Source organism: Lampetra planeri, chromosome 26, assembly GCF_965212315.1.
Source record: "Lampetra planeri chromosome 26, kcLamPlan1.2.h2, whole genome shotgun sequence".
Lineage (NCBI taxonomy): Eukaryota > Metazoa > Chordata > Hyperoartia > Petromyzontiformes > Petromyzontidae > Lampetra > Lampetra planeri.
In genome coordinates, this window is record NC_136132.1 from 10475015 (window position 1) to 10487808 (window position 12794).

General features: G+C 51.7%; 1 protein-coding gene across 5 annotated transcripts in view; it reads right to left on the minus strand.

The window, feature by feature from the left end:
- Nucleotides 1-6426: 6426 nt before the first annotated feature.
- ZC3H18 (zinc finger CCCH-type containing 18) overlaps nt 6427-12794 on the minus strand; it is a 30359-nt gene continuing 23991 nt past the window's right edge. For all 5 annotated transcript variants that reach the window (XM_078606776.1, XM_078606779.1, XM_078606774.1 and 2 more), the window contains 6 exons: nt 12504-12596; nt 11797-11954; nt 10908-11227; nt 10042-10144; nt 9597-9705; nt 6427-9012 (listed from right to left, as the gene is read on the minus strand). In XM_078606776.1, the coding sequence (XP_078462902.1) occupies nt 8655-9012; nt 9597-9705; nt 10042-10144; nt 10908-11227; nt 11797-11954; nt 12504-12596 (1141 nt within the window). In that variant the 3' untranslated portion in view covers nt 6427-8654. The remainder of the gene's footprint in view (nt 9013-9596; nt 9706-10041; nt 10145-10907; nt 11228-11796; nt 11955-12503; nt 12597-12794) is intronic.

Genomic DNA, 12794 nt, shown 5'->3' on the forward strand with positions numbered 1-12794 from the left:
TCGTGTGCACGTGGCGAGGAATGTAAGCGGATTGGGCTCTTTGGTTGGGGGGGGGTTGGAAAAATTTGGTGGGGGGATGGGTTTAGTGGGGTGGAGAGCTCCATCATCTCCTGCCCTGCTCTCCTCCGTGAAAAGCGGATTTTATCCCGGCTGTGAGTGGGGGGTGGGGTGGTCAGACAGGGAGCATTAGTGCGATTAACAGATGTGATCCGAGAGAGATAGCGAGCGGCGCGCGTGATGACGCACCCGTCGCACTCAATCGCCGAGTCAATCATAACCTACATAATCATCAACCTCATCATCACCATTATCACCACCATCATCATTACCATCATCATCACCAGCACCATCAGCATCACCATCATCGTCACCATCATCATCACATCATCAGCATAATTTACCACCAACGCAACTAGTAACACCACCATTATCATATTCATCATTTGCCACCAAAACCACTACCACACCACCATCATTATCATCAATTACCACGAAGATAAAAACTCTACCACCATCATTATCATCACCAATTACGATCACCACCACCACCGCCAACACCATCACCACTACCACCTACCATCTGTATCACGATCATCGTCAGTGACCAGCACATTCATCACATGGCCCTCGAGAGTAGATCCTTCGGTCGGTCACTCGCGGTCAGCTTTGTGTGGATGCCGAGAGGCTGAACGGAATTAACCGACGGGTGAGGGTCACGGCTCCGACCTCGACCCATGAGCCCCACTTACTCAGCCACTCAGCCCTAAAAGTGCAAAGCGTGGACTCCTCTTCGTATGACTGGAGAAGCAGGTATATATTCCTATCGAGGTTAGCAGTCCATTCAATGGCTTTAGGTGAGGCATTAAACGCACCGCACGTATCCAAACGATTAGCACGGTTGGCTACGTACGGCGCCAAAGAAGTTCAACATACAGTACATACAAAGTGAGTGGTCGCGTTGCCATCGTGGGGCGATCGTCTGACTTGGGTGGTTGACCAGGGTCACAATTTGTTCCACTCCTCACGCCCCACTTGCGGAGGCATGTGACCGCATCTTCTTCCCTGGCCCTGTCCTCGAGCGCTCGAGGCTGGTCCCAAGTTTCCCGTGGAAAGTTGAACCTTGGGACTTCACCGGTCGGGTCAGTTATCGCCGGGTTGCACAATTGGTGACGTTTGCAGTCAACCCGGAGTTGCGCCATCGAGAGGTTCGGGCTGTCGTGGGTTTGTAGGGTTGGAAGTGGATTGCGGTAGGGGCTGCCTGATTTCAGGAGTGTGGCTGGAGGGATTTCGAGGTCCTTCGTCAGTGGCAGTGCTTTGTTGGCTGACAGACGGTGGTGTTCTTTTAGGGAAATCTGAATATGTATTTATTTATACTGCAGAAGGTATCCGAAGAGCTGTGCCGCTTCTTTTTTCACAGATGTCCAGTAGGGGCGGGTCAAAAAGTTACAACGACAAACAACACAACAACAACACGACAGCTGTTCAAAGTATAGCAAAGGTAAACAAATCACTGAAACAAAAGTGGGGCGACCCTTGCAGACACGAAACACTCAACTCGCACCGTATGACGAGAAGTCACCCACGTGGCTTTATTCAACAATACTTCCTCCAACGTTCAGCCCAGTACACGTGCCTACGTTAGTCCAACGTTGATGCAACGGTTCCAAGCGTTTACAATACCTGGGAGCTCGACTTGACTGTCAGCAGAGATCCGGAACATCGTTTCAGACGTCCCGCGGCCACACAAGACCCAGCACTTTGAAGTGCTGCTCCTCCGTCACGACAAGCATCTTAGCAGTACTAATCGGGCGCTAGAGAATACTATTTTCGACCTGGAAGCAATACTGCGATTGAAGATTGTGTGTATTTACTTATGTATGTACTGTTATTGGATAACGCTAAGCTCGTGTGCTGTTAACGCGTGGCTCGGCCAAAGGAAAATATTCCCCACCCCTGAATTCAAGTTCCACGATCTCTGTGAATGCGTGTATGTGCTATGTGTGAATGTATGTGTTAATGTGTCTATGTATTAATGTGGTAGTGCAATGGTTAGCACGCTGCGCTATACACCCGGTGACCCGAGTTTGATTCCCGATCATGGCCAACACAAGTGACGATTATCTGAACCGGCCCTGGGCCTCGCTTAAGTCGACTCAGCCTCAAATTAGTACCTGATGCGGTGTGTAAAAACATCGCCACTAGGGAAACAAAGGCGGTCGGGCGTGGTGTTGGCCACCCACCCTCTTGTGTATCGCGCTGGTCTGCATAGGTGCACGCTAACAGCACTTGCCCCAACAGTCTGTTAAGGCTATACGGGGAATCTTTGTCTTTGTTACGTGTGGATATTTGCATGTATGTGTCGTGACGCACTCAGAGGCACTCTATTATCAGCCTTCACAGGTTACAAGAGGTACCGACAACTCTCAGCCAGGACAGCTGGCAGACTGCCTGACTGACGATGCGAGAAGGTGAAGACGTTGACGGCGACGAAGACTCCAGCAGCACGACGAGGGGATCCCACTCCAAACGACAGCCCCGAGCCTTCACTCGGGGTCCCCTTTTATCCTCCCAGCGTGGTCTCGCTCCGCCCCGGCCACGCCCCCCTTCTAGAACCTACTAGTGGGTTCCCGGGCTTACATCACGTGCCCCCTCTATCACCTTTCCCCTACACCTCTCTCTCTGGCTTATCACCGTGACCTGCTGACAGACAGGGCTGCTGCAACTGGGTGGGTGAGTGGGTAAAGCATTCCCTTCTCTGCCAGCAAACCACGCTATGCTACGTCGTGACCCATTCCATGTCACTACGTTTGTGCCACATCCAGACCTTGCTAAAGATAAGACGCAATATTTGCTACTTCTGCTGCTGCGTTGGCAGTAGTGCATAAGCACAGATAACAAAATTCACCCTCAACATTCGACAATAACACTGTGGCCTTATACGGAAAATCTATATAATAGGTGACATTTGAGGCAATGAGCCTTGATAATAGTTTTTTTACCCTTTTATCTGGCAACAAAACTGACACCTTTTTTTTACGAGGAGTCATGTTTGCATAGACCACAATACCTGCAGTCATAATGCAAACAAAAAAGATAACTCTGATAATGTATGCACTGTCCTTGAAGTTGATTGGTCCACACCCGAGACAGCTGTCGTTAGAGCCTAGTCTCACATGGTGTTGGACCAGATGACGCCAAAAGGCGCACGACACCATGTGAAACTAGGCTCTAAGAAAAGCAGTCTCGGGTGTGGACCAATCAACTTCAAGGACAGTGCATACATTATCAGTTATGTTTTTTGTTTGCATTATGACTGCAGGTATTGTGGTCTATGCAAACGTGACTCCTTGTAAAAAAGGTGTCAGTTTTGTTGCCAGATAAAAGGGTAAAAAACAAATTATCATATTTTTCTACTGGCAAATGGGGTTCCAATGGTGCAATGAGCCTTCTTCATAAATCTATCTGCCTGGCCTTTATTTATGTACTATAAAGAAGAGCCATTGCCCGAAACGTTGCCAATTATACGTAGTATATTTTTAGTCTTACTTTTAAAGGTCACAGTGCGATTGCAGAAGCGAAAGTCTGCTGGCTCAAACGAGACCTTGCACTTGTCCACAGACAGTGGATTTTGTCCAACTCTTGAGTGTCGCTGAAAGCGATTCGACACGTTCTCAGAGAAAACGGGAGGATATACATCCTCATCTGTTCACATATTAGTTTCGTGTCTTCGTAACTTGGTTCTGTAATTGTGGGGTGATCGGTGGAAGGAAAATTATCTGCCGATTTGCGCTACAGAGGTGGTGAACGTGGACGGACGAGTGATATTGGTTTGAGGACATTCTAGTTGTGGGTGCTGTGCAAGATATGGCCCTGGAGCCAGTCCTGGCTCGAGGAATGGTCACCAGGCAATCAGAGGTGCATCTACGGTTGCTTGGATTGTTTAATGGATGGGGGATGTCGGTTAAAAAAGACGACCGAGCCGATTTGGATTTAAGAACTTTTTTAGATGAAGATCACCCACCGTAGATCCTCTGCGCAACTCCGTCGAGGCGAGATTATCTTGAGCGTAAAGTTCACCCTGATGAGTTCTATAAGGGGGTATCTAAGCCGAATCTTGGAGCCGACTAATGGAAGAGGATGTCGTTTGTTAAGGAGAATTTTTGCGACTGATCTGTATGCTACATCGCAGTAGTCAGAGGTAGGGTGGTGCAGCTTCAGGGATAGGAAAGGCGGGTGTCCTGAAAGTAGTGCTTACTTCTACAGAGAAAAAATACTTTACATTTCACTTTGTTGAACGTAAACGTCAATATGTGAGTGTAAGGTCAGATAACTCAACCTTGAGGCCAAGCGATTTGTAGCAGGTGGTCTGGACGATACACTTGCCACTCCAGAGCCATAATCAGAGTAGGCTAGAAATGATACGGAAAACACAAGCGTCGTCTTGATCGCATTTAGAACAGGTTTGAGTGACATCAGTAGATCCTAGATGAAGCTAAAGTCAACGTGAAGTTTATATTGAAACATTTTCAAGTGACTTCGACATGACCGAATCATTTCGTAAACAGGGGTCATTTGTGATTGGTTGAGACCATGACCAAGATCATTAACATATAGAGAACAGAGTCGGTCGCAGAACACATCCTAGCGTGACGCCCTTTTATCATTTCCATAGGGGCAGAAGATACATCATCATTATTGTATGTACCCCTTGAGACCAATTTCAGAGGTAGCCGTCCACCCGTTTATGAGCACCACAAGATAAATGGATGTGGCCCAGGGCATTGGATGTCTGGATCAACAACGGTGTCCAATGCTTTGCAGAAATCCAGCAATAAGGCATCACAGAATGATATCTAGCACCGCTGAAAATGAAATTAAAGGTATCGACCACGGCTCATGTTGTGCTGTCATTTTTTCGAAAGCCAGTTCTCGCTTTCGGTTCAGAATATAAGCCATTATAGAATTCACAATTTGATATCTTAGATTTAGTTTAGTTTTCCAAAGATGTTGATCACTGTATAAAGAATGGAAATCGGCCAGGAATCAGATCGTGGTTTTGGTAGAACTACCTTCATGGAGTGGACAAACACAATTATTGTCCAATCTTGAGGGACAGTATCTTTCCCCGAAGGGAAACCTTGACAATTACTGTGATCAGATCTGCCGATGCCACAAGAGCGAAAGTCGCGATCTCGTCAACACTGCGTGAGGACATTGTTTCTCCTCGACGATATCCCACAAAGAATGTCCCAATTCCGAATCCAGAATGAATGAAAATTCTCACCTGGTTAAATAAAATAAACTTGCAACTTGAACTTTAAATTGGACAGGGATCATCAACCACCTAATCTCACTGCAGGACACTTTTCCTCGTCATTCCATCCTCACACTGCTCAACTTTGGAACTTAACCCTTTCCTGTTCTGAGACGTCTGCAACTTGCAGGGTGGGTGGCCCATTCACCGCTGAATCTTGGAACGCACGCACGGTTGGCGTTCATTTTATTTATAGGCATAGCGCCGTTGTTTTTAAAGACATTGTACTCACCGCAGAGAACCGCAGCGACACGACCGCACTCTACGATAGCTGTCGCCACACTGTGCCACAAGCCTTCCCGCATTGCCTTGAGGGAGCCTCGGGTACCCATGAAGTTTTTTTTATTCCGATTCCGTCCTGATAAAGTACACGTACGTCATCAAAATGTGAATAAACGGGATCTCAGAAGTAGTTCCTTCGTATTTACATCCGCGGGCCGTTTCCCCAATGGGGTAATGCACTGCTCAGTTTATACTCCTGAATAGATTCAGCTCATGGTAATGGTAGTTAAATTTTAATACAATTTCTGAAAAGGACAAGAACCTCCCCCCTCCCCATAAGTAATTGTGTGCACTGTGGCATTAAGCTGTATTCTGTTAAAATTGTGTATTGTTGTGTATGATTGACTGTTGTTTGTATGGTAGTGTTTTGCACCGTCTAGTTTTGTATTATCTTGTCCTATGGGTGTCCTTGCATGGTTCATGCTGCATTTTGCATCGTGTATGTTTGTATTGTCGTGTTCTACGGTGGTGTTGTTGTATTGTGTTGTTGGTATTGCTGTTTTGTGTTGCATTGTCGGTTTCCCCGTGCTGTGCCAACATCAGTGCTCTCCATCCCGGGCCGCTTGGCGCTCACGGAGACAGCGCGCCCTCGTTCGCCACCTGCCACACAAATGAGCAGTCTCATCAGGTTCAACGCAGTCGCTCCTTCTGTGGACAGAAGTGGCCCAGACCTTTTGATATAATTCTCGCCGGTCTCAGCCCGCCCGCCCGCCCGCTTCTCGATCACTCCACGTGGCCGCGTTTGAGCGAGTCCTCGCAGCCGGGCAGAGCTCTCCTCGGCGTGCCCCGTGGACGTGCATTCTCCACCCCAACTCGAAGAGAGGCGCGAGCAGCTTTGTCCGAATCTTTATTTAACGGCCTTCTCGTTCATTTCACTATTTACAAGGGGAGCGAAAAATAACGGAACGACACAATGACGACAGGGTGTGCGGCCGCCACTCAAATGCGTGCGCGAAGATGCAGATGCCCCCCCCCTCCTCCACTACTCAAAACTCCCCCCCCGTTACAAACTCCAGTCTGCCGCAAAATCGCTCGGCGAGTTTCAAACCGCAGCAGTTTGCAAACTTAACCTCACCCAAGGTTAAAAACTGTCGAGTCCTCGAACGCTGCACTACGTATCGCGTCTGATGCAACTTGTAATGCAGAGCCTGCAAGCCCAGTATCTCAAGCCGAGTTTGCAGCTGTCAGGCCATGCGGACTGCCAGGGGTCTGGAGCATGCATCTTAGCACAATCTCGTCGCGGCAACAGCTGAACAGTTGCTGGTATGGGTGAGTGGGTTAAGCATTGTAGGGGGAAGCACAGGTAGGTGTGGTGACATTTGAATAGGGAGCGGTTGCCCTCCCCCCCTCCTGTGATTCCAAATCTGGCTCCTTGCAGCCACCCTCCGATCCATCTTTTATAACGATTCTGGTAATTCTCCACACGTTACAGAGAAAGGTGCGGATTTGCGGCGTTCAAATGGCGATTCGCCTGGGAACGAAACAAAACAAAGCAACAGAAAGCGATAAAAGACTGTACATATTTTATCTCTGAAAACTCAGCAGTTGCACACATTTTCCTGAACGACCCCCAGACTGTACGGACTGAGAATACGGAACATGCGACGACTCCGTGCAGTGACACCTCGTGGGCTTGAGACGACAAATTCCTCAACACTGGATTTTCAAATCTCTGATGACGCGTGTAGGTAGATTCATTGGTGATGGAAGCGCAATGGTAGTGAACGACAACGATGATGATGCACCAGTGCCGATCTCCCACCAGACCAGCCCTCCTGGGAAGCTGCGTGGGCTGCGCTTGCCCGTCTGCCAGAGAAAGCGCCGAGTTTGTATCCTCTTTCTACCCAGAGCTACGAACCGTCCCTGCGACCTGTATTCTTGCTTCTACGCGAGAAGGGGAAAGCTACACGCTTCACCTCCACGCCACTAAACACGCTACACCTCAACACGAGCGACGTGAAGAGACGGGTGTGGGACTGAGCAGCGATTCTTGACACTTAACTCCAGGAGAAGCAGCGGCAGGCCTCGGGTCTTGCTGTGTGAACTCACGGAGGGACCATGTGCGTTATCAAAGCCAGTTACCAAGTAGAGTTTACCGTTTCAACGTCCCCGACGGTGGCGCGCGGCCACGCAATACGTAACAAAGCCTTTAATGATTTTTCAGGGTAAGAGCGCAAACATTCACATCGTGCTACAGATGCTACTTCCGTTTTTCAGGCGCATGATTTAACCCTGGATCGTCATCATCATCATTGGTTAGACGACACAAGTCTTCTGCTGACATCTCACAGACACAGAGGAATAATTACATCGTTATAACATGTGGACGCTGCCTGCAACTCGGCCTCCCAGAGTCGAGTTCCAAGCCAATGAATCCTGAAAGAGCGATATCCGTCTTTTTCCCTGGGCTGAGAGTCGCCCTGTGGAAAATGGGTTTCTCCTCATCTTGACAATCGGCAGCTACAGCACGTAGTACCATAGCAAACTGGTTTTACGTAAACAGCACGGACGACTAAAAACTGCCTCGTCGCAGGAGAGCCGGCACTGGCGAGAGCGTCTGCTAGCCGAGCCCTGGCGTGCGCCCGGGCGATGGAACCGGGCCAGGAGAAGCAGGACAAACAGGGCGAGCCGCCACCGCCGCCACTGCGCGTTACGTACAAAAAAGAAAGCAAAATTACGCTGTAACCATCTGTGTGTGAAAAAAAAGTAATAACAGCAATACCAAAAAAAAACAACACGAGAAAATAGCTCTACGTGTCACATGGTAACGCGTCACGACACACCAACGCGGTGCAGCCCACCGTCACCGGCGAAAGAGGGACTGGGGGGTAGGGAGGGTGGCGCCCGTACACCAAACGCAGCTTCTGCCCCCCCCCCACCTCCCATCCCCCAAAGCACCGTGACCTCCCCCACCGCACAGCATGAGCGGGCAGCCTCAAGGCTCACGACAGGGTAACCGGACGACCGACCGACCACACGCAGCGCCCATCGCGCCGCCGCAACCGCCGCCGCCGCGGTGGGTCGGCAACCGTCGGCGCGAGAGGGGCAGCCGCCGTCGTTACTGCGCTTTGCCGGGCATCTTGGCGCGCTTGCGGGCAATGGCGTCCTCCACGGCCTTGAGCTGCTTGAGCAGCTCCTCCCGCCGCGTGGACGTGCTGCTCTTGGAGGCGGCGCCTTTTGCGACGGCCGCTGCTGCGGCGCCAGCGGCGCCGACGGTGGACGAGGCGGACGAGGCAGACGAGGCAGAGCCTGGCGCTGACGAGGCGGAGCCCGGCGCCGACTTGGCAGTGCCGCTGCCCCCGCCGGAGCCGGTCGCGGACGGGCCCTGCAACTTTCCGCCGCCACCGCCGCCAGATGCCGGCGCGACTGCCGATGACGAAGACTTCGGAAGATGAGGGGGCGACGGGGGGCGCTTCCTGTGGGCATAGCGGGAACAGGCATCCCTCCGATTAGGCCAGACGTGAACCCGGACGAAGCGACAGTGGCGCTTTACTTATTGAGAAACGACTCGAAGGGGAAGATGTCCCTTGTTACATTTTTATTATTTCAGTCCTCCATGAGTGTTTTTGCATGGGAGATTATACCAGAGTTGCCCGGGGAAAACTCACGGTACGTACAAGTAGGCTACGTTCAACGGTCTGCACAGACGGGTTAATGAACGCTCTTGCTCTACACTGACATCTCTTGGTCACCTCACAAGCCCAGCAGGTGTAAAAGTTTTATAAACATCTGTATAATCCACCGAACCCTGCCTCCAAAGCACTGAATAATACAATAAACTACGGCTCGTCATGTGGCTTCTGAATGGGCACGGCCACTCAACGTGTGTGCGCGTGGATGTGTGTGCGCTTGTGCGTGTTTGTGTGTGTGCGTGCACGCGAGTCCTAAACCCAACAGCTCTGCGCAAACACAATTAGGTCAAACAAAACAACGTGTTCCTCCTAAACCAACATCAGTGGCAACAAGGGGGAACAGGAGGAGGGGAAGCACAAGGTCTGACCTGTCGGATGGTGCGGGTCCTTTGAGGGGGGAGGGTGGCCTGTTGGCATGGCGATCGCTTCGAGGTGACGGAGGGCGACCGACGGGGAACCGCCGCTCCCGGTGCGCAGCTGCCCGGCGCCACCGCAAAGCGCAAATCGGTGGAGCGCAAAAAGCGGGAGAGGAGACATGCACGTCGGTTAATGCCGGTGTGCCCCATCTCCGTTCCACAGCAATGCTTGCACGGCATTGTTCTGGATGTATTTTCTCAAGTGCTTGGTTCTCGTTTTAGTTCAGCAATTCTACTTGGCTGTAGTCCTCACTAAATATTAGTTCCAGTTGCACGCGCATTGTTCTCGAGAAACGATATTAATACTTGGTGAGATTTAACCAGGCAAGAGTAAGGTGGAGAGTGGGGTGGTGTGGGGGTTGGGGGGTGGGACGGGAGCCGGAGGGAGGGCACTGACCCCGGTCCGGTGAGATGGGGGCCCGTTTAGCTGGCGGTGAGCGAGGCCGATCCTTGTCGACCGGCTCGTAGCGCTTCCGCCCGTCCCTGTCCGTCGCTCCGCCCTGCCGACGGTGCGCACAAAACATTGCCCGACGTTATAACTCATCGTCGTCATGAAACAGTGTCTGTCCACTGCTGGATGAAAGCCTCGACGTGCTGCAATCCGTCTCCCTTTGCGCACGAGCCGATTTCATTGCTCCGTCTCCGCGGCGGATGAAATTGCATGTATGGTGTTTTCCTTTGGCTGCCATTCTGTTGTTATTCATACCTTCTAGCGATGTTAACTGCCCAATCCCACTTTTCTCAACGGTCAAGATGACGTCGGAGAACACGTATAGAGAAAATATAGGCAAAACAAGAGGTTCAAGTAACAGCAGTAGCAAGACACACCTCACAACCTGCCTCCATTCCACGACTTTATTGATATTTGTATTATTTGGGTTTTTCGGTAAAGTCACGTAGATAGGTTCAAAGAAAATAACAAAAAACTAGGACGTTTCGATTGCAACACAAGCAGTCGTGCCTTTTCCTGATGACGACCGCTTGTGTTGCGATCAAAACGTCGTAGTTTTTGTGATTTTTTGTTATTTTCTTTAAACCTATCTAGGTGACCTTACCGAAAAACCCAAAGAATATGAATTCCTGCAGTCACGAAAGCCTTAAGTGAAGATTTAATTGATTATCGATTAAGTAATCAATTACCAAAAAAAAATTCACATTCGATAAACAACCCAATCAAACAGGTGACAGCGGATTCCTCAGCAAAGCCAGCATCGGCCAAGGAACAAACATCTCCCACGCACGCGTAAGCACAGCTGGCCTTGCCTTGCTGACGAGCGTGATCTTGATGTCCTTGTGGCTCGACTGCGGCAGTGGGGCCCCGGCGTGTGCCGCCTTGGTGGACATGGCCGGGGCGGCCCCCCTCCCCGTGCCGGAGGGCTGGGCGGCGGTGGGGGGCTGCAGGGCCGAGGGACCCCCCCCGCCTCCCCCGCCGCCGCCCGTGGGGGGCTTGGAGGGTGGAGGGGCGCGGCCCGTGGACAGCGGCGGCAGTGGCGGCGGCGTCGCCCGCTTGCGCTCCCGCGGCCGCTCGCGCTCTTTAACGACGACAACGCTTGGCTCCTCGCGTTTCGGTTTGGTCGCAGGGGCTTCACCGGAGATGGGCGCAGAAGACAACATGGCACGGATAGCACACGATGACATGTGGCCCAGCAGATAGCACACGATGACACGTGGCCCAGCAGATAGTACGCAACAACACGTGGCCCGGCAGATAGCACACGAGGACACGTGGCCTGGCGGCAACACGCTCGCCGCTTCGTTGCAGAGTTTCACAGGTTCGTTGGAATCTAGCGGCCGCCCCGATTAGTACAGCGGTCGTGCATTACTCGGAAAAATACGACACGCTGTCCACTTCACGGTGGATGATGTTAAAGGTGCTGTGACGTCATCTGCAAGAGTAGGTCATCGTGTCCCAGAAGCATTGTCCAAATTTGAAAAGTTACCTGCATATTACTGATGTAATTTACGTAGAAATCATCACCCCCCGACTGCGATAACTGAATAAAAGTCTTAACACTCAATGAGGCTTTTCTGGGTAAGTAAACGAGCGTAGTAATAACGATTTAAAAACCCCGACAGCACACAACACAACACACATGATGCCGGCGCGCGAACACCGACGCGAGCACCCACGCCGGCGCGGACGCGACCGCACCTCTCTGCCGCGGTTTGGGAGACGCGGACGGTGAGCGCGAGCTGGCGGAGGACACGGGGCTCGCCAGGTCGGCGTACATGTTCTCCGAGTCGGCACTGTGCACCGACTGGCTCGAAGCGGCGCTGGAGGCCGATGACACGCTGCTCATGCTCAGGGACCTGCAGGCGGCGGAGAGGAGGATGAGGAGGAAAGGAGGATGAGAGGAGGGATCAGTTGGCGAGCAGCTGAACAGGGCGAGCTGCTTGTGAGCCGCTGAGGAGGTGAACAGCAGAGGTAAATGAGAAGGTGCTCTCATGAGCAGGTGCGAGCGCGAGATGAACGAGTGGGTGAGCAGTGGCCGAGTGTGCGAGTTGGTGAGTGGTGGGAAGGTGGGTGAATGGGTGCGCTGCCGAGATTAATAGGCGAGCGAGTGAGCAAGAGGAGTGGGCTAGTTGATAAATGGGCGATCAGGTGAGTAAGTGGGCAACCAGGTGACCAGTCGAACAGGTCAGCTCAAATGCTGTGTTCGAGCGAGAAGGTGAGCTGGGTGGGGGTGAGTGAACAGGTCAGCACATGAAGCAGGTGACCAAAGTAAGTAGGTGAACTTGCTCGCGAGTGGATGAGCTTGACAGCAGGTGAATGAGCTGGTGATTGAATCAGACCGTGACTTGAGCAGACAAGTGTAAGGACGCTAATGGGACAAACAGGTGAAGGAGGTGAACCGGTACCTCGAGTGTTTGGAAGTGGACGAGGATGGGGAGTGCGGAATGGAGCGCGACCGTGATCGCGAGCTCGACAGACTCACGGAGCCTCGGCCCTCCCTGAAACCACGACCGTCACACAACCATCACCGCCACATCAGCACATCACCAGACCCACCGCCGGGCCGGCCTAGTCACGGGGTACCACCTATGCACGCGTGTTCATTTGGCACGTAACGATCCATCAGTTAACATCCAGTCTGAGAGAATTGTATATTTATGACTCGCTCTGATACAAAAAGGATATATGCTCTGTTA